This window comes from Carcharodon carcharias, chromosome 16, assembly GCF_017639515.1.
Source record: "Carcharodon carcharias isolate sCarCar2 chromosome 16, sCarCar2.pri, whole genome shotgun sequence".
NCBI lineage: Eukaryota > Metazoa > Chordata > Chondrichthyes > Lamniformes > Lamnidae > Carcharodon > Carcharodon carcharias.
The window spans coordinates 88,362,520-88,384,629 of record NC_054482.1 but is presented as its reverse complement, the minus strand read 5'-3'; the positions used below and the strand labels follow the sequence as shown (position 1 = coordinate 88,384,629).

Below are 22,110 nucleotides of genomic sequence, written 5' to 3'. Positions count from 1 at the left end.
GTCCCCCAGGAAGGGAGGAGGAGGAGGCCCCCCAGCCCCTGACCAAACATGCCTGGGAGGAGGTGGCGGAGATGGTGAGCTCCCGTGACATGGTGCGGCACACCTGGATCCAGTGCCGTAAGCACTTCAATGATTTGTTGTGCTCTGGAAGGGTGAGTACCATGTTGGCATTAGGCATTTAACCCAGCAGGTAGCCTTAGCCTTTGAGGGCCCCCACCCCTCAGTCTTGCTGTCATGACTGCATTGAATCATGTTGGGCATTTCTCGCACACTGGGTGGACAAGTAGATAGTGCCCATGTTACATCAGCCTGAGTGGTTCATGAGGAGATGAGTTCTCCCCCGCACCATGTGTTGGTCTTAGTCGCACATGACTAGTCTGGGGGCAACCTCCAGGAGATGCAGCTAGGCCCATACTCAGAACTCCAACACATGTCCTATTCACAGTGATGAGATTGTGGAAGGGGAGCCTCAAGGTCTCGTGGCCAAGAGCCAGCGACGCTGCACATAGTTGCACCTCCTTGCTATGGGAGCTAAAACCGTGTGTTTCCTAAAGTGATGGATGCAGAATGTGTCCAAGGTGGCCGTTGGGGGGAGGTTGGGAGCAGGCAAACTATCTTTGTGTGGCTGATCAGCAGCAGTGGGGAGGAGGCACTGAACGCCTGAGATGGGCCACTGTGGTTGGCGTGTGGCATGTGCGTGCAGAGTCCATGTGCAAATTGCTGCAATGAATGGTTTTCTCTGTTTTTCAGGAGAAGAATGCTCACAATGCGTGCGTTCGAGGACTGGAGGCAGCCAGGCCCAGCTCATGATGTTAAGCCATTTCGAGCAGGAGGCCCTGGAGCTTGAGAGGTACCAAGCGCCCAGGTCAACTGGTGTCGGTAAGGCTAGGGTGGAGCAGCCAGGTATTTGAGGCCAACAGTGACATCGCTATGTCCTCCCACCATATCATCCATAGCACTGATGATTGTTTAGTTTGTTATTGTTGTAACATTGCTCAGTCACTGACTCATAGCGTCAGAGCTGTGGATCATAGACAAAGGTCCCTCAGCCCTTCAAAGATGCGCGTGTCAAGAACCTTCCAAAGTCGCCTTATCCCATTTTCCACCACTATCCCCATGGCCTTCTAGGCCATGGCATCGCAACTGCACATCCAAATATTTATTACATGTTAGGAGGGTTTCTGCGTCCACCACCCTTTCAGCTAGTGCGTTCCACATTCCCAACACACACTGTGTGCAAAAGTTGGTCATCATATCACCTGTCAACCTCATGCATCTTAAATAAATGGCACCTGGTTACTCATCCCTCCGCCAAGGGGAAAAGTTCCTTTCTGTTGACCCTATCTATGCCTCTCATAATGTTATAAACCTCAATAATGTCACCCCTCAATCTCCTCTGCTCCAGGGGAAATAACCCTTGTCTATGCTATGACTCCTTATAAATCAAACTCTCCAACCCAGCCAGCATCCTGGCCAACAACCTCTGCACGCTCTCCACTCCAATCACATCCCTCCAGTGAAGCTCATTTCACAACTGCACACAGAACTATAGCTGCGGCCTAGGCAGCGTTTTCTGCACTTGGAACACAATCTCCCTGTTCCTATATTCTATTCCTCGGCTAATAAAGGCAGGTATGGCATTTACCTTCTTCAACACCTTATGTACCTGTCCCACTACCTTAACTGGCCTGTCGACATGTACAGCAAGGTCCCTCTGATCCTTCTTACTTTCCACGTTCCTACCATTCATCATGTATTCACATACCTTGTTTGTCCTGCCCAAGTGCATCACCTCACACTTATCCACATAACATTCCATTTGGCATTCCTTTGGCCATCTGACCAGCTCATCTATATCTGCCTGTATTGTTTGGGTCTCCTCCTGACTATTTGCCACCCCACCAATATTTGAGTCCATAGGTTCTGGAAGGTTGAGCGCATAATGAGCCAGGGGAAAAGGGATGAGGTGTGTCACTGTGTGCACACTAACTGATCCACTGTCCTTATTGTTCATTTCAGCAACATCAGAGCCTGGTTGCCAGGAGGAGTTCCAGATGCCCCCTCTCACACCAGAGGGCCCTCAACTGTCACCTGTGTCACACCATTTCTGTGAGGCAGGCACCAGCGTAGATACAAGCACCTCGGTGGGTATTGCAACATCAGCTAGTGTCCCGGGGCACAGTGGAGAGGGCACTTCACAAATCACTGAAGGAGCTGGCAGAGACAGAGAGTGCCGATGGCACCAACAGTCAGAGGACTGCAGGGGACCAGGCACATGCTCAGGTCGGTGCCTGATGATGTGCCTCTGGAGTCGTCCGCATTGCAGCAGTGGCAGGAAGTGCAGCCGGGTGTGTGGGAGCATCTGGGAGTGATACATGAGGTTACGCTTTGCTTGGTGTCCATGCTGATGCAATGAGCCTCATGGCCGAGCGTCATGCTTCCTCCATGGAGAGAGTGACGACTTTCGTGGAGAGGTGCCTCCAGGAGAACAAGCAGGTTCTCCTGGGGTTACGCTCGGACCTGCAAGCCCTCACAGTGCCAGTGGCCACAGTTGGTGAGTGCCAATGTGGGAGATGGTGTGGGCTTCAAGCCTCCCAGCTCGTTGCCCATCCATTGACGGTGAGCAGGGGGATCCGGGGCGACCTCAGGTCGGCAAAACGGCTGCCTGTCGTATCTGTGGGCTCCTCTCACGGCGCTCCGGATGAAGGCACCAGTTGCTCTGCCCCTCTCCCAGTGACTGCTTCATCGGGTGAGGCTGCGACAACTGGGGAGATGCCAGCTGTGGATCTGGCAGATCCCTCCCAGGCTGCCCCAGCACAGGCTCCATGGGCCAGAGGACGACCGCCAAGGTCAGAGGCCAACAGGACAGCAGAGTCAGCAGGCTGTCTCAGATGTCACTCTGAGCAATGGGGTGGCACCAAGATGTAGCACCCATAAACGTAAGCAAACGGCACCTTAGGTACACCATGGGTTTCTCACCGGTGCTTTTGTGTTGGCCCTAGATTAGGGACTTATTATTTGTTTCTGCTTGAATAACGTTTTGTTTTGATTTTGTGAGAATTTCTGATGGTGAAAATTAAAACCAGATGTGTTACCATGGGTGAGGGTGGCTCCTTTGTTCTGCATTTGTATGTTTTACATATATGTCAAGAGTGTTTGAGTGGACATTGAAGTTTATGTCCAAAGCCCTTAGTTGCAGCTGATGACCTGGCAGATTTAGCACTTAAGGGCTGAGAATGGTCCCACTGATCCATTTGTGTGAAGCTAGCCTAAGGTTCGTTGGATTAAAGTCTCCCGGGTGTCCCTGCCTCCTTGGTGTAGTCCCGGGTCAGCGTTCAGCCCTTCATCATCTCCCTGTGCTTCCTCATCCTCAGAATTAATGCTGGACTCATCGTGTGCAGCTGCATCCACTGCGTCAACGTCTTCATCATCCACTGCGTCCCCCCTTTCCAGCACAAGATTATGTCGAGCACAGGCAGCGCATCTTGAGAAGACTGATGGCTCTCTCTACCACAGCCCTTGTGGAGAGGCTTGGCTCTTATTGTACCACTGCTCAGCTTCTGTTCTTGGACGGCGGAGAGGCGTCATGGGCCACCTTCTGAGGGGATAGTCCTTGTCACCCAGCAGTCATCCATCAAGCCGAGCCGGAGCACTGAAGAGCCTCAGCACCTGGGAGTTTCTGAGGATGTAGGCATCATGGGAGCTGCCTGGGTACCTTGCACAGAATCAGCATCCTGTGATCACACACTATCTGCATGTTCATGGAGTGGAAGCCCTTCCTGTTGACGAAGGCACCGGGCTCACCTGCTGGCGCCTTGATGGCCACATGTGTGCAGTCTATTGCACGCTGGACGCGGGGGAAGCCAACAATTACCATGAAGCCTCTGGCTTGCTGTGCCTAACTTGCCTGGTGCCAGTGGATGTGGACGAAGTTCAATGCATGTCTGAACAAAGCATATGCGACCCACTTGACACAAATGTGGACAGCTGATTGGGAGAACCACAAAGATCACCCACTGAGCCCTAGAAGGAACCAGAGGCATAGAAGTTGAGGGCAACTGTGACCTTCAGAGCCACGGGCATGGGGTGTCCACCCACACAGTTGGGGGAGATCTCAGGGCCAATCATCTGACAGATAAAGTTGACTGTCTCCCCCGACAGTTGGAGCTTCCTGTAGCACTGCACCTCAGTCATATTGAGGTAGCTGCTTCGCTGCCTGTATACCCTAGCAGCAGGATAGTGGCGTCTGCCACATCTGGAGTACTGTGCACAGTATTGGTCTCCTTATTTAAGGAATGATGTAAATGAGTTGAAAGCAATCCAAAGGTTGTTTACTAGACTAATTTCTGGAATGGGTAGGTTTTGAGGAAAGGCTGGGTAGATTAGGCTCATATACACTGGAGTTTAGAAGAGTAAGAGGTGACTTGATTGAAACATATAAGATCCTGAGGGGTCTTGAAGGTGGATGTTTCCTCTTGTGGGTGAAACTAGAACTAAGGGTCACTGTTTAAAAATAAGGAGTCGCTCATTCAAGACAAGGATGAGAAGAAATTTTTTCTCTTGAATGTCATGAGTCTTAGGAACTCTCTTTGTAACGGAAGCAGAGTCTTTGAATATTTTTAAGGCAGAGGTAGATAGATTCTTGATAAGCACAAGGAAGTGAAAGGTTATCGGGGTAGGCGGGAATGTGGAGTTCAGGGGCAGAATTTTCTGCTTGACGTGTGGGGGGTGGGCCCTTCTACCTTGGACTACCTCTTGGCCCTGCGCCCCTTTTGTATGCGCCTGTACTCCCAAAGGTGGCTCCCCTGGCGGCCGATTGTGCACTCCTGGCCTTCTCCTTATTCTAGCCCCCCCTTCCTCCTCAGTGGAGCTGCCTCCAGTGGACATGTCAGAACCCATACCCAGGCTATAAAGAGACCTCCGGAAAGCTGCAGGCCCAATAAAGATTACTAACTGCCGAGTGTTGACCTGAAGGTTCAAAGTACAGAGATAGCTGCTGGAATTCGTTCTGAACTGCTACAGATCACAAAGACAAAGTTTAAAAAACTTTCTGCAATAAATACTCACAGACCAAAATGACATCCCCATTGAGCCTCTTATCCCACCCATGGATAAGTTTGATTAAAAAGTCTCTTACTCACCTGCCCGTTGCACCCGTGCGCCCACCCAAAGATCGTACGGGCGGCTGAAAACCGCCATTGATTGACGATTTAAGGGTCTTAACTAGCCCATTAATAAATGGCGGGCACGCGTCGAACTTCATCGCATGCCTGCCCAGCAAAATATCGCGATGGCGTGCAGTGCCACTGGGGCGCTCGCCCAATGTCACTGTGCATCATTTTATGTGCTGATGTGCGGGGCCCACTCGCTTAACCTATCTATATCCCTTTGTAGCTCCCTTATGTCCTCCTCACAACTTACTTTCCTACCTATCATTGTCATCACCAAATTTAGCAACCGTACCTTTAATCCCTTCATCCAAGTCATTTACATAAATTGTAAAAGGTTGAGGCCCCAGCACTGATCTCTGTGGCACACCACTCATTATATCTTGCCAACTAGAAAATGACCCAATTTTACTTACTCTCTTTCCTGTTAGCTAGCTAATATTCTATCCATGCCAATATGTTACCCGCTACACCATGAGCTTTTATTTTCAACAATAACCTTTGATGTGATACCTTATCAAGTGCCTTCTGGGAATCTAAGTACAGTATCCACTTCCCATGTGGGTAACAGAAACCAGTGTCAGATGAGTCCTAAAATTATTCCCAGAGAATCAGCAAGAGCAGGAGTATTTCCCCAGACGCCACAGAGAAAGCTTAGACCTCCCCTGCTGCAGAGGCACCCACCACCCTCCCGACTCTGGGGGCAGGGTCTTTAGGTTGGTGAATGGGGGCAGGGCCCATTCGCTGACCTGTAAAGTGGCACAGGATGACGTTGGGTGAAACTCCCTGCGTCATCTCCATTTTCAGGTCGATGGAGGTGCAACTGAATCAGCTGTGTGCCCGCCGACCTGTCAATGGCCCACTGAGGCCATTTAAAAAGTCATCATCCTAATTAATGGACCTGCCCATCCAACCTTAGGGTTGGCGGGTCGGCCTGGACCCTTGGCAGGCTTCAGAAAAAGCATGAAACCTCATCCACAGGTGGGTTGAGGGTTCATGAGGGTTTTCGAGAACTTAATAAATGTTTGAGTTAAAGCAATGGGCATGTCCCAACTGATGTGACAGTGTCACATGAGTGGACACGTCAGGGAAATTTTTTCAACATTCACTTTAAAAGTTTTAATTTTGAGCCGATCTCCCTGAGGAAGCACTTAGCCTCAGGGAGATCAGTGAAAGAGGGCACTCAGGCTGAGGGAATCTGCTACCCCACCTCCGCCACCACCCCCCGCCCCCCCAGCCCACACAGGGAACATATATCACTTCCTGGCGGATGTCACGATGGGCGGGCCTTAATTGGTCCGGGGTGGGGGGGGGGCGGGGGGGTGTGGTGGGAATTCTTGAACAAAAACAAAAATCCTGGAAAAACTCAGCAGGTCCGACAGCATCCGCTTAGAGGAATACAGTTGACGTTTCGAGTCCGTATGACTCTTCATCAGAACTAAGGAAATAGAGAGATGAGGTGAAATATAAGCTGGTAGAGGGGGGTGGGGGTGGGACAGGTAGAGCTGGATAGAGGGCCAGTGAAGGCAAAGAAGTGATTGCCAAAGATGTCGTAGACAAAAGGACAAAGGGGTGTTGATGGTGGCAATATTATCTAAGGAATGTGCTGATGGGGACATTAAGGGTAGCAAGCAGGACAAGCTAGTGGCAGATGGCCCTAGTGGGGGTGGGGTGGGGGGAAGGGATCGAAATGGGCTAAAAGGTGGAGGTAAAACAAAAGATTGAAATAAACTTAAAAATACGTGGGAAAAGAACATATTTTTTTAAATTATAAATTATTGGAAAAAGGGGGATTGGAAAGGGGGTGGGGATGGAGGAGAGAGTTCATGATCTGAAATTGTTGAAGGCAATATTAAGTCCAGAAGGCTGTAAAGTGTCTAGTCGGAAGATGAGGTGCAATTCCTTCCCTGTGTTCTCAAACATGAGGCCCTCACCGCCGCCTGCAAACAGCCAGCAGCTGTGATTTTTCCAGGCAGGAAGTTGGCCAGCGGGATTTCAACCAGCTGCGGGTCTCATTCTGCCGCGGACTGACTGCCTTTTAACTCGCCAGTAATATTGAGGTGTAAGTGGGAATTGGGTGAGGTTGAAGGAGCGGAACACAGGCCTGGAGAGGTCAACAATCATACATTTATCGCGCAAATTCTAATGTTGACTGCGAGTCGGCAGCCTATTTTACACATCACCGAACTGTTATTTCCTGCCAATTTTTGCTCCCATTGACTTCGCTGGGCTGCTCAGTCCCGGCCACTCAATTCATTCTAACGCCAGAAAAATCAAGATCTAGCCCAGAAACCCTGCAACAATCAAGTGACGGCATCCGGCAGTCAGTGCAAGGCTCAGAATCTGTCACCAGAATCATAGAAATCTGATGGCAGATGGTAAGGACTTATCTGCTACCATTTTCCTGTTGTCCCTAATTCTGTTCAAAGATTGAAGATTCACCAACCTACCAACCAATGTGATATATAATAGCGTTTTATTCGTTAGATCTCTCCAGTAAACTTTGGTAACCTAGGCTTCTCCCCGAGCAAACCCCTTACCGACTCTTTAAACACCAGCACAGCTCTTTCCATGGCGCTCAACGCTTTCTTTCTGCTTGCCCGAGCTTTTTCTATCTCCGCAAGACAGTTCCTTCTTTCCATCCATTTCAGTAGTTTAAACAATACAACAGTGCAGCAGATTAAACCAGGGACCGCTTGGTAAATTTGGGGCGTGAGAACAAATTCACTCCACAACCAAGGCATATTTCGCAAAGCCCTCCGACACCAGCTAAAGTCACAAACAAGAGACACGATAAGAAACGCCCATTCGCCAGCAAACGCTGCGGAGCAGGGCTGCCCTTAAATCCAGGCACGGATGAATACAACAGATGGCTTGTGGTAATCCATTGCAATGTTAATTTTCTAATCCTTTAAGAATTAGTGTGAATAGGCAACGCAATGCACCACGCTATCCCTGTCACCAGGGCAGACTGACACAAGGGGCTATGTGTTCAGGAGCCACTCATGCAGCCTTGGTAAAATTCTCTGCAAAAACTGCATCCGACTGCTGGATCGGATGAATTAACATACTATATTATGATATTATTTGTTTTATTATTAGTGCAATGTATAAACACACACAGCAGACAGATACTAAGGGAATATACAAGTGATTATTTTTGTAAGCATCCCCGTGACTGAATTTATGAAATTTAAATGGCATATGCACTATGATTTTTAAAAAATTTTGTGCTGTCAGGAAGAGGATGATGATATGATAGGGGAAAGGTAAGGAATGTGGGCTGTTGGTGAATGGGAAGTGCAGTTGAGGTTACTGGTATCGTTCTTCAATTATTTGATCACGTGGGCCCCAGTCAGGAAAGTGCTGTTTACGTTTTAGCGTCTCTACATCGTCCTGTACCTTCACTTTCTGTTGTACTTCCTCCTCTAATTCCACTTCTGCCTTTTCCTCTTTCCGTGCTTTTGCCCGCCCCCCAAAAAAAAGCTTCAAAAGATTGCGGTTCCTTCATAATGACAAAGTTGAGCAGGATGCATAAATCTTGATACCTGCTATGTGGAGTACTTTAGGGTTCCTTCAGTGTCCAGGCAGTGCAAGCGTTGCTTGAGGATGCTTGGTGAGCCTTGTAGCAGTGTGGCTCTCGTTGTATGTGAACTATGTGCATATTCAAGGACTCCAGACCAGAGTCATGAGCCATTTCATGAGTAGATAACCCTTGCTGCCTAAAAGCCAGCCTTTGACTTGCCATGGTGGGTCAAATACAGGTGGCAGAAAGGTTGGTGCAGAATGAAGAAATCTTGACTGCTGCCAGGACAATTGAAGTCCTTCAATCCATTTAATATTATATTTAGTGAGGTTGTGACAGGGCATAAGCTGCAGTGTGCTATTGAAAAATAGCAGTGCTGAAGTCAACTCAACATTGCACACCAATTCACATCATGGTCTGTCTGCTTTGCATGTTGCCAATGGTTTTTAGATGCTTTTGCAGAAATCCATTTAACAGGGTGGCATCCTGCACATTTTCATTGAGTGTGTGTGCATCTTGGACCACATTTTTATCCATTAGGCGGCTGTGTGGACCTAAAAAGCAAGCACTATAAAGCCCAAATTAGCCCCATAGACATTTTACCACCACTGATATTAGACTGATTGGCTTGAAGTTACTAGGTTTATACATGTCTCTGTTTTATGAACAGACCTCTGGCACCATTCCTACTCCTAAGGAAGATTGAAAGGTTGGTCAGAGCCTCTGTTAATTCCACCCTTACTTTCCTCAGCAGAAGTGATTAAAAAAAAATGGTGTAAATGCTTTTTCTTTTTTCTCTTGACTGATTTGCAGTGTACTGCATTTGGATGAACCTGTTTCCTTTTTGCTCTGTCTGGTACCTTCACATGAGACAGCTTCAGATGTGGGCTGCTCCATGGGCCTTGCAAGTAACACAGACTTCCTGAAGCTGGTCCCTCTGAGACAAAAGTAAACTCAGGTTTCCAAGGCCCCAGACACCTACTCTTCAACCCCATCTCATTCAGGGGACACTTCATAATAATAGTAGTAAGTAGCTGCAGAAAGGGAGAATTGATTTTGTTGGCATTTCCTGATGCATGTTGTGTCTTGGATGATGGTGGATAAAGCTTAATGTTTTATCTTATTAGGAATATGTGAAAAAATTAGAAAATGACAGACTCTGTGTTGAGAAGAATAGACAGCTATGAAGTAACTATTTGGTGAGTCAACCTTTATTTCTTGCAAATTTAGAGTATCAGTTGTGTTCTTACTCTGTCAGCTGATTCTCTTATTCTAAACCATCTTTCTTGCTTCCCTCCTTGTGGCCGTAGAGCACTTAACTAAGACCTTTGCTTCCTGATAAAAACAAAAAACTGCGGATGCTGGAAATCCAAAACAAAAACAGAATTACCTGGAAAAACTCAACAGGTCTGGCAGCATTGGCGGAGAAGAAAAGAGTTGACGTTTCGAGTCCTCATGAACCTTCAACAGAACGAGGTGAATCCAAGGAAGGGGTGAAATATAAGCTGGTTTAAGGTGTGTGTGTGTTGGGGGGGGGGGGTGGTAAAAGAAGTGGAGGGGGGTGGTGTGGTTGTAGGGACAAGCAAGCAGTGATAGGAGCAGATAATCAAAAGATATCACAGACAAAAGAACAAAATAACACATAGGTGTTGAAGTTGGTGATATTATCTAAACGAATGTGCTAATTAAGAATGGATGGTAGGGCACTCAAGGTATAGCTCTAGTGGGGGTGGGGGAGCATAAAAGACATAAAAATATTTAAAAATAATGGAAATAGGGGGAAAAGAAAAATCTATATAATTTATTGGAAAAAACAAAAGGAAGGGGGAAGAAACAGAAAGGGGGTGGGGATGGAGGAGGGAGTTCAAGACCTAAAGTTGTTGAATTCAGTATTCAGTCCGGAAGGCTGTAAAGTGCCTAGTCGGAAGATGAGGTGTTGTTCCTCCAGTTTGCATTGGGCTTCACTGGAACAATGCAGCAAGCCAAGGACAGACATGTGGGCAAGAGAGCAGGGTGGAGTGTTAAAATGGCAAGCGACAGGGAGGTTTGGGTCATTCTTGTGGACAGACCGCAGATGTTCTGCAAAGCGGTCGCCCAGTTTACGTATGTTCTCTCCAATGTAGAGGAGACCTCTACATTTTCCTGACCCTGGTAAGTAATTGTCTATGCAAAGTGAAGAGATAGCTGTGGCACTCAAAGAGCTTCCAAACTAACCTTTTCCCTGTCTTCATCCTCCTTCTCTTCATAATGTCAACACACCTTTTGCAATGGCTTCCTTTCCATTGCTCATCTCTGCCTATCCCTTAGTTCTATTTTGGTCCCAATTCCTAATCTGTGTGTTACCCATCAGTGAAATTACCTGCAGGCATGGAGTTTAGTTTTTATCTCTTCCCTGCCTGCTTGATTCTGCAAAACGGGCTGTCTAACTGTCTAACATTGTGAATAAACTGGAACTTCTGTATCTCAATAGTGGGAAGCCCAAGGTCATCCTTAGCCCCTGATCCCATGTCTCTTCCTGAATGCTTGGTGAAAATTAATGATGGCAGCCACTGAATCCTTTATAAATCATCCTTTGGTATGTGGCCATCAAAGGCAAGGCCAGCATTTTTTGTACACGTCTACTTGCCCTTAAGTCTGTGAGATAATTAAACATTTTGGTATTAAAAAACCTAAAAATTTGAAAAACTTGAACTGTCAGATACTTAAGTAAATTATATAAATAATGTTTATAAGGAGCTGTTCAATTATGTATTTTCTCATTGTTAGATTACCTATAAAGTTATTTTTGTTTCCGATCTCCCAATAAATCTCCTCAATGTAAACAGAAACTCCAATTTTGATAACATTCCCAAATTGTTACAGCATTTTGCATATTGTTATGTTCCCAGTTGATGTTACAACTGGACAAGCCTAATCCCAGAGTAGAACCCAGCTTGAGAGATCCTAGCTTTTATATTTTTCAAATACGTTGAAAGTAGCTACTGAACAGTCACAGGAGTCAACTGAAAAGAATAAAACATTAATTAAACAAGAAAAGATGGACTATATTACAATACTCTTTCACCCAAAACTATACCTTTACAGGTATATACAGATTTGTAAGGATAACACACAAGTTACAAAAGCTATCTTAAACTCCAATGTTACACATTCCATATAAACCTGTGGTGACCTGTGGTCAGGCACATCACACTCTGAAACCAAGTGACAGATGCCATTCCAAACAAATGCTATGGATCTCTCCTGAACTCCCCCAAGACGCTTGTCACCATGTAAGCCAACCAGTCTCACTGAACTCCGTCTTTCAAACGAGGGTTTCCAATCTCCACTCTCCAAGAACTTGCTTTGGAATCAGCTCCCAAATGGATATTTTCTCTCAGACGCCTTCAGCAAGGGATCACCTCCAGGGTTTAAAAGTCTCCTTCTGTTGTTCCTTTCCCTAGGTCACCGCATGCATTCAAGTTTTTTTTCACGCACTCTCTCTCACTGACTCAGCCGTCAATAGTACACCACTGCTTCACAAGCCCATAGTGAAGAGTTACAGACCTTCAGCCATCTCATTGGACCTCCCGACTTCTCACAAGCTGTTTTTGCTTTAAACCTGCTTCCTGCAGCTTTTCTTCCTCTAAGCTTGAAACTTGGAGCCTTTCTCTGCTCATCACTCCTAGCTTTACTTAACATGACCTTTTCCAGGTTCCTGTCCTTCCTTGGACTAGAAGGTCTTCTTGGGACTTTCTCCTATTTCTGTCTCACTCCTTGGTCTTGAGACCTTTCAGTTCTTTTGGGAAATCTGCTCTCACTCTGCAGCTCCCTCTCCCAGGGTCCAGTCTCTCTGGAGTCCTGGCTTCAACTTTAGTTTGAGACTTCATATTTGCCCTTCTGCTCCAGTCTCTCCCTGGCTGCTGTTGTCAACTGAACTCAAACTGCTTTCTCTTTAGCTTTTCTGTGTGTGGGTGGAGCCTGCCTCTCTGGACACCTGTCGTTATGCAACAGCACAGTTTTTTTCTACTCTTGTGTTTGCTTTAACTTCTCTTAGAGTCGTAAAACTCATCAGAAATGCAGGTATACAAACAGCTTTACACCTGCTGTCTCCACTCAAAATGGAACTAGATCCCAGGTTTCACTTTTTTAAGTGAAATTAAACTCAGCTTGACCTTTTCTTAACACAGGTATGGAAATACAAAAATCAAACTTAAACTTTAAATCTAAAAGTCATCCCTAACACCCATAAATACAAATATAACTTACTTAAACTCTCTCTATTTCCTAACAATATATTGATGAATGAAATTAAACAGGTAGAAGTTTTTGTATTTTCCACTAAATTCTAAGTAGTTAAACAGTTTCTACTTTATTTCTACTGAGAACTCAAAATATGATAACTCATTCAAACAGATTGGTCAAACAACTAAGATATTTATTTTCAAGGAACCAATCAAAACACACTACCATCACGGTCTCTTGGCAGTGCTCTTACAAATCTCTTTCCATGATGATAGGTACCCTTTCATTTTGAATCAATGTTCTATGTCAACACTTAAAATAGAAAAATTCATGTCAACGCTTTATATTGGAAAAATATGTCAACATCTGGCTGCCATGCTAGAATTGCTTACCTTCCGACTTTTATTTCCGGCCTCTGGCCATTGGTCATCTAATGTGTTTTCTTTTCTTGGCACAATGCATTGGGTTTAAGCGTAATGCTCAGGCCTACCCACCTAAATCCATTCCTGGCCACCAGAGAAGTTTTAGACCTGTCTCCCACCTACCCTCCAACCATCCCTGCTCATATCCTCATTAGCAATGGTCAAACATTGGGCCAACTACCACATGTCTAATGCCCCCTCCACATCACAACTCTTGATCTTACTTACCTGTCCTCCTTCTTCACCAGCAGAACTCACTACCAAGTGCCTTATCATAATCCCGACACTCTGTGTGCAAATATTTTAAAAACACACTTCCATCTATATAGCACCATATCAGATCTTTGATATATCCCAAAGCACTTTATAACAAATGGGTTACTAAGAGATAATACTGCACAAGTATAAACTATTGACACTTTTATTACTCCTACAAGAGTATTTTACTTCAGAAATCTTAAAACAGGCTTTTTTTGTCTCCACTTATCTCTCATATCAGTGGGAACACAAGTTCTGCAATACAGTGAACAATGCACTCAATAATTGTACTTTGTAAATATAGAGTGTTAACTCTTTAGCAAAAACAGAATTACCTGGAAAAACTCAGCAGGTCTGGCAGCATCGGCGGAGAAGAAAAGAGTTGACGTTTCAAGTCCTCATTACCCTTGAACAGAACTGAGTGAATCTAAGGAGAGGGGTGAAATATAAGCTGGTTTAAGGTGGGGGGTGGGGGGTGGGTAATGGGTGGGGGGAGAGAAGTTGGGGGGTGGTGTGGTTGTAGGGACAAGCAAGCAGTGATAGGAGCAGATAATCAAAAGATGTCACAGACAAAAGAACAAAAGAACACAGAGGCGTTGAAGGTGGTGATATTATCGAAACAAATGTGCTAATTAAGAATGGATGGTAGGGCACTCAAGGTACAGCTCTAGTGGGGGTGGGATGGAAAGGCTAGCAGGGCATAAAAGATTTAAAAATAATGGAAATAGGTGGGAAAAGAAAAATCTATATAAATTATTGGACAAAACAAAGGGAAGGGGGAAAATACAGAAAGGGGGTGGGGATGGAGGAGGGAGTTCAAGATCTGAAGTTGTTGAATTCAATATTCAGTCCGGAAAGCTGTAAAGTGCCTAGTCGGAAGATGAGGTGCTGTTCCTTCAGTTTGCGTTGGGCTTCACTGGAACAATACAGCAAGCCAAGGACAGACATATGGGCAAGAGAGCAGGGTGGAGTGTTAAAATGGCAAGCGACAGGGAGGTTTGGGTCATTCTTGCAGACAGACCGCAGGTGTTCTGCAAAGCGGTCACCCAGTTTACGTTTGATCTCTCCAATGTAGAGGAGACCGCATTGGGAGCAATGAATGCAGTAGACCAAGTTGGGGGAAATGCAAGTGAAATGCTGCTTCACTTGAAAGGAGTGTTTGGGCCCTTGGACGGTGAGGAAAGAGGAAGTGAAGGGGCAGGTGTTGCATCTTTTGCGTGGGCATGGGGAGGTGCTATAGGTGGGGGTTGAGGAGTAGGGGTGATGGAGGAGTGGATCAGGGTGTCCCGGAGGGAACGATCCCTATGGAATGCCGCTGAGGGGGGTGAAGGGAAGATGTGTTTGGTGGTGGCATCATGCTGGAGTTGACGGAAATGGCGGAGGATGATCCTTCGAATGCGGAGGCTGGTGGGGTGATAAGTGAGGACATGGGGGACCCTACCATGTTTCTGGGAGGGAGGAGAAGGCGTGAGGGCGGATGTGCGGAGGATGGACCGGACATGGTTGAGGGCCCTGTGAATGACCGTGGTTGGAAAACCTCGGTTAAGGAAGGAGGACATGTCAGAGGAAGTTTTTGAAGGTAGCAACATCAGAACAGATGCGACGGAGGCGAAGGAACTGAGAGAATGGGATGGAGTCCTTACAGGAAGCGGGGTGTGAGGAGCTGTAGTCGAGGTAGCTGTGGGAGTTGGTAGGCTTGTAATCGATATTGGTGGACAGTCTATCACCAGAGATTGAGACAGAGAGGTTAAAGAAGGGAAGGGAAGTGTCAGAGATGGATCATGTGAAAATGATGGCGGGGTGGAGATTGGAAGCAAAATTAATCTTGCCCATATGTCTGTCCTTGGCTTGCTGCATTGTTCCAGGGAAGCCCAATGCAAACTGGAGGAACAGCACCTCATCTTACGACTAGGCACATTACAGCCTTCCGGACTGAATATTGAATTCAACAACTTTAGATCTTGAACTCCCTCCTCCATCCCCACCCCCTTTCTGTTTCTTCCCCCTTCCTTTTGTTTTTTCCAATAATTTATATAGATTTTTCTTTTCCCACCTATTTCCATCATTTTTAAATCTTTTATGCCCTGCTAGCCTTTCCACCCCACCCCCACTAGAGCTGTACCTTGAGTGCCCTACCATCCATTCTTAATTAGCACATTTGTTTAGATAATATCACCACCTTCAACGCCTCTGTTGTCTGTGACATCTTTTGATTATCTGCTCCTATCACTGCTTGCTTGTCCCTACAACCACACCACCCACCCCCCCACTTCTCTCCCCCCACCCAACCCCCCACCTTAAACCAGCTTATATTTCACCCCTCTCCTTAGATTCACTCAGTTCTGTTCAAGGGTCATGAGGACTCAAAACGTCAGCTCTTTTCTTCTCCGCCAATGCTGCCAGACCTGCTGAGTTTTTCCAGGTAATTCTGTTTTTGTTTTGGATTTCCAGCATACGCAGTTTTTTGGTTTTATCTCTTTGTTAACTCTTTAAGTGCTTTAGGTGTCAGCTCAGTGGTAGTAAACTTACCTCTGAGTCGGAAAATTATCAGTTCGTGTCCCATTCCAGAGACTTGAGTGCATAATCAAGGATGACTGAAGTAGTGCTACATGACTCTTTCAGTTGAGAAGGTAAACGAAGATCCATGTGCCCTCTTAGATAGATGTGAAATATCTTATAGCATTAGTGGAAGAAGAGCGGGGTCGGGGGGGGGTTCTCTCTGATCTCCTCCCAGTAATTGTCCCTCAATGAACACCTCTCGCTCTTTGTGGGACCTTGCTGTGCAAAAATTGGCTGCCGTGGTTCCTGCAATACAAGCTGAAATACAATATTCTGATAAAGTATTTAGTTGGCTATAAAGCACTTTGGGATGTCTGAGATCAAGAAAGGTGCTATATAAGGAAAGTTCTTTCTTTAACAAAGAGCTTGTCTACACTTCAGTAACCTTAAACAGGCTATTTTTAAAACCTACCTTTCACACTGGTGTAAATGCAGCAACAAAATCTGCCTGTAATGCTCTTGAATTATTTAGTAGCCCTATCACTAGTATGTTGAAGAAGCAACAGTCACAAAGATTAGCAATCAACTTGCACACCTATTTTTATTTTTCACATTTCTACTCAGTTTTTGAGAATAATTTGTTCAAACATTGAGTGCTCCATCATCATCCAGAAAACTGACCACAAGGAGTTGCAGAGATCAATGGCAGGTGATAATTACCCTACCATCATCTGTGAAATAGCTATAAAAGCAAGACTGCTGTGTAACTATAAATGTAATTGCGAATTGAGCACTTTGGCACTGTATGACTAATTTTTAAAAATTGACCTTAGAGCAAGGTTTGCTCATTAAGTAACTGAGCATCAGGCACGAACACTTTGGTTACTCTCTTCCTGGTGCTGCTGAGTTCCTTTATTCTTTCTGACAAGGTTTTCCACTTCCCTCATGAAACAAAGACAGAGCTCATCATGCCAGGGTAAGGCCACACACTGCACAGCTAAAGGAAGACCAACACCTCCTGACACAGCCTGAAACACATGTAAACCAAAAATATTAGTATTAGGTTAAATAGCTTACTGATGCAGGAGTTAAAAGTCTCCAGTCAAATTTACATTTGATTTAATTTAGGTCAACATGTGCAACTTTCATGACAAAAGTAATACAGCAAAATCCATTTATCACAATACTGCCAGAAGTCAGAGTTTATCATCAAAATGTTGCACTTTGTACCTTCATCATGTGACTTGCCTTGCATCCTAATTCACATATCTACATTGTATTTACATGACATGTACAGTACAAAAACAGGCCAGTGAGACCAAATGTTCATGTCAGTGTTTATGCTCCATTTGACCCTCCTTCCACCCTCTTCATCTGACCCTATCTGTAAAACCTGTTCCTTTCTCCCTCATGTGTTTACCTACCGTCCTCTTAAATAAATGTATCCTACTCACCTTAACTACTCCTTGGGCTGAATTTTACAGGACCCAATGGTCCACATTCCTCCTGGCTAAAAAGTCAGTGGCGGGTCCACCCATGATCTTGACAGCTGCCCCACAGCATATTAACACTGGGAGCAGCATAAATTATGTTAAAAAATGAGACTTCCACCCTGATCTCAGGAGAAAGCCCCAATTTAAAGCATTGTTGGCCGGTTGGATGGCTGGCAGCTCTGTAGTACCAGCAGCACCAGGCAGGAGTGGTGGCCACTGCTGTGACGACAGGCAGTCCAACGAAGAGCAGCCCAGAGGTAAGTCTTGGGTATCACTGGGGCTAGGCTGGCAGCCCAGACAAGGGAACGTGTTTGGGTTGGAGTCCTGGTTTGTGAGGCTGGAGGAGGTTAGAAGGGGAGGTATGACCTTGGTGGGGGGGGGGGAGGGCATGCCTCCGATGGGCCAACCCCCCCCCCCCCCAACCCCCCACCCCCCATATGCCTAACATCAGTCCATGGAGATAAAACTGCTGGGCATCTCGCATGACCTCCCTGCTGCGGGTAAGTCATTGGCAGGGGAGTGATAAATCCATTAAATGGCCACTTGATAGGCCCAAGGGTGGGCAGGCTGCCAGATGCTTCTCTCACCCCGTGTAAAATTTCAGACAGGGAGAAGGTGGGTGAGTAGGTGGCAGGAGGGCCACCTGCTGGATTTTACAAACCCACCTCCGCCTTCAAACCCGTTGTGGAGGAGTGTAAAATCCAGCCCCTTGTGGTGACAGTTCCACATTCTAATACTGATTGAGTAAAGAAGTTCCTCCTGAATTCCTTATTGGCTTTATTGGTGATCTTATACTTATGGCACTTAGTTATGGCCTCATAATTATTTCAGTTTCAGTCTTTTTAACCTACACTCATTTTTTCCCCCTTTTGTTTCATCATACTGATAGAGCAACTTACTTACTTAGGGTAACTTACTTCAACTGATAGGGCAGAGAGGGAGCTCACTTCAAACTGATTCAGCCATGAGTGTTTAGAGGCTCAGACCAATAGAAAGTTGCTTCATTTCATTTGTCCTTCAGATTCCACCTTTCTTCATGAGCCTATTCACTTTAACTCTATTTGATATTTCCCTTATTTTGTTTCATTTTGGCAATTTTCCCTAGATACAGGGGAGGTGCTAGAGAACTGGAGTTTGAGAAATGTGACACCCTTATTCAAGAAAGGGTATTAGACCATAAAACATAGGAGCAGAAATTAGGCCATTGGGCCCATCGAGTCTGCTCCACCATTCAGTCATGGCTGATAAGTTTCTCAACCCCATTCTCCCACCTTCTCCCCGTAACCTTTGATCCCCTTACCAATCAAAAACCTATCTATCTCGGTATTGGGACATTCTTAGCAATACAAGCTGGTCAGTTTAAAGTCAGTGGTGTCTAAGTTTTTAGAATCATTAATCAGGGGGAAAAGAGCACTTGGTGAGATTTGTGTTAATTAAGGAGAGCCAGGAAAGGCAATGTAAAAGACAGAACAAAAACAGAATTACCTGCAAAAACTCAGCAGGTCTGGCAGCATCGGCGGAGAAGAAAAGAGTTGACATTTCGAGTCCTCATGACCCTTCGTCAGAACTTGAGTGAGTCCAAGAAAGACAGGTCATGAGGACTCGAAACGTCAATTCTTTTCTTCTCCGCCGATGCTGCCAGACCTGCTGAGTTTTTCCAGGTAATTCTGTTTTTGTTTTGGATTTCCAGCATCCGCAGTTTTTTTGTTTTTATCAATGTAAAAGACAGATTGTGCTTGACTAATTTAATTGAATTTTTTGTTGGAGAGGGTTGATGAGGCAATCACTATATGTTGTCCAAGTGGATTTTAAGAAAGCCTTTGATAAAATGAAGGCTCATGCCATAGGAGCGTCAATGTCATCTTGAATAAAAAAACACAAGAACAAAAGAAATAGGAGCAGAGGTAGTCCGTATGGCCCCTTGAGCCTGCTTTGCCATTCAGTACAATTGCAGCTGATCTTCTGTCTCACTCTCCTTATTCCTTGATCCGCTGAGAGACCAAAAGAATATCCCAGCCTTAAATACATTCAACAATGGAGCATCCATTGTTATTATATTGTTGGTTGGGAGTAGTTTCAATAACCCCTGAAGACTGCCAGCTGCAAACACTCTCACTTTATTGTAACATATTTAAGTTCTGAGAACACTCCCTTACACTAGCTTCTTTCCACACCGCTTTCTCCTACTCTACAATCACATGAATATATGTCACTTCCTTTTATGACATTACAGACTATTAGAGTTAACCTTTTATAGGATTTAGTCTAAGATACTCCATGAGACTAAATCTTCACACCAAATCTCTGTTCAGAATTCAACGTTCTCAGAAGTTCCTGGAAAGCTAACGCTTCAGTCTCCTAGTTATTCTGAAGAGTTTAGTGTTTTGAAGTCTCATAGAGAATGTAGTGTCTTTTTGATCTCTTAGGTAAATGTTTTTCTTCTTCTCTCCATGTCCTCTTCTTGTTCTCTCTTCTCTCTCCTTCCTCCTTGTGGTGCCTTCACAAGCGTCCCGTACTTCATTGTCTTTTTGTTTATAGGGAATAGACATGGCATTATCTCATTGTGCGGTTGATCCTCTGGATGCTGTTGAACAGAATTCGAACTAGTAGATGGTTCGGGATCACCTGCTTCCGTGCCTTCTTTCATTTCTGATGACTAACCTCTCTGGTCACTGCTTTTCAATCTGTTGCTGAATTGCAATCAAGGCTCTCTTATTTCTACTTACTGTTCCCTGTTCTGTCTGGACCAAGTAAGATCTCAGGTGTGGCAATTTCTCCACTATTTCTCCAAATCTCAATTGATTTCTGATCCAAACCAGTACTCCCTGTCGAAGATCTGATAATGTTCTTGCTCTGTAATGGCCATCATAGTGTTTTATCTATTTACTTCAGCAAGTTTCCTCTCTTTCTCATACTTCCTCTAAGTCTGCATCTTTGACCTGTGGCATCAATGTGTCTGGACACATAGGAATCTGTGTCCGTAACCTTCTTCCCATGAGTAACTCGCAATGAACCAATCCATTCTCCAAGGGTGAGGATCTATAACTCAAGAATGCTAGTTCGATATCCTCATTCTTTCAAAGTGAAAATAGTCCTGTAGAAAGTGAGTATCGGCAGTTAATAATGGAAAGTAAGGAGATGGCAGATGAATTGAATAGGTATTTTCCATTGGTCTTCACTATAGAGGGTACATGTAGCATCCCAGAAATAGCTGTAAATCAGGAAATTTGGAATGGAGGGAGAAACCCAGGAAAATTACAATCACCAGGGAAGTGGTATTGAGCAAATTGTTGGAGCTGCGGGCTGAAAAATCCCCAGGTCCTGATGGAGTTCATCCTAAGGTCTTAAATGAAGTGGTTAGTGAGATAGTTGATGCGTTGGTTTTAATTTTCCAAAATTCCTTTGATTCGGAGAAGGCTCCATTAGATTGGAAAGTAGCAATGGTAACTCCTTTATTCAAAAAGGGAGGGACACAAATAACAGGAAACCTCAGGCCAGTTAGCTTAACATCTGTCGTAGGTAAAATGTTAAAATCTAGTTTTAAAGCTGTCATAGCAGACACTTAGAAAAATTCAGGGCAATCAGGCAGAGTCAACATGGTTTTGTGAAAGGGAAATCATGTTTAACCAACTTATGGATATAGAGGAACCAGTGGATGCACTGTACTTAGACTTCCAGAAGGCATTTGATAAGGTGACACATCAAATATTATTGCGGAAAATAAAAGCTCATGGTGTAGGGGGTAACATATTGACATGGATAAAAGTTTGGCTAGCTAACAGGGAAGAGAGTTGGCATGAATGGGACATTTTCTGGTTGGCAAGATGTAATGAGTGGTGTGCCATAGAGATCAGTGCTAGGGCCTCAGCATTTTACAATTTACATAAATGACTTGGATGAAGGGGCCAAAAGTATAGTTGCTAAGTTTGCTGATGATACAAAGATAGGAAGGAAAGTAAGTTGTGAAGAGGATATACGGAAACTACAAAGTGACATAGATAGGTTAAGCAAGTGGGCAAAGTTCTGGCAGATGGAGTATAGGGCAGAATTTTCTGCCTACTGGGTGGGCGGGCCTGACCCAATCTCTGACGGGCGGAGAGGTGCTCCCCGCCAGAGAAGCAGGCCCTGCCACCATTTTAAGTGGGCGGGCCAATTAAGGCCCGCCCAGCGTGACACCCGGCGGGAAGCGCTATGCGCTTCCTGTGCGGGCAGGGGGGATTCCCCAAATGTGAGATTGCGCTCTTTTGCGCATGCGCACAAAAGAGCTCACATCTCCCTGAGGTAAAATGCTGCCTCAGGGAGATCATTGACAGTTGTGAAAACATTAAAAATAGAAAAAAAAATCCTTAACATGTACCCCTCATGAGATGGGACATATTCATAAATTTCACTAAAACTTTATTAAACTTTTTAAATCCCTACATGAAACCTCATCCCGCCAGTGGATGAGGTTTCATGTTTTTTCTATTCCCCGCCGGGGCTCCTGGCCTCTCCACCAACCTTCAGGTTGGACAGGCAGG

General features: G+C 45.3%; 2 protein-coding genes across 2 annotated transcripts in view; both read right to left on the bottom strand.

The window, feature by feature from the left end:
- LOC121289418 (vitamin D3 hydroxylase-associated protein) overlaps positions 1-7,999 on the bottom strand; it is a 70,884-nt gene extending 62,885 nt beyond the window's left edge. Inside the window, exon 1 of the mRNA XM_041208879.1 lies at positions 7,709-7,999. Coding sequence (XP_041064813.1) covers positions 7,709-7,912 — 204 coding nt within the window. The 5' untranslated portion in view covers positions 7,913-7,999. The remainder of the gene's footprint in view (positions 1-7,708) is intronic.
- Positions 8,000-16,960: 8,961 nt separating this feature from the next.
- The window catches only part of LOC121288965 (fatty-acid amide hydrolase 1-like), a 98,046-nt gene continuing 92,896 nt past the window's right edge, over positions 16,961-22,110 (bottom strand). Inside the window, exon 15 of the mRNA XM_041207828.1 lies at positions 16,961-17,125. Within this exon, the coding sequence (XP_041063762.1) occupies positions 16,961-17,125 (165 nt within the window). The remainder of the gene's footprint in view (positions 17,126-22,110) is intronic.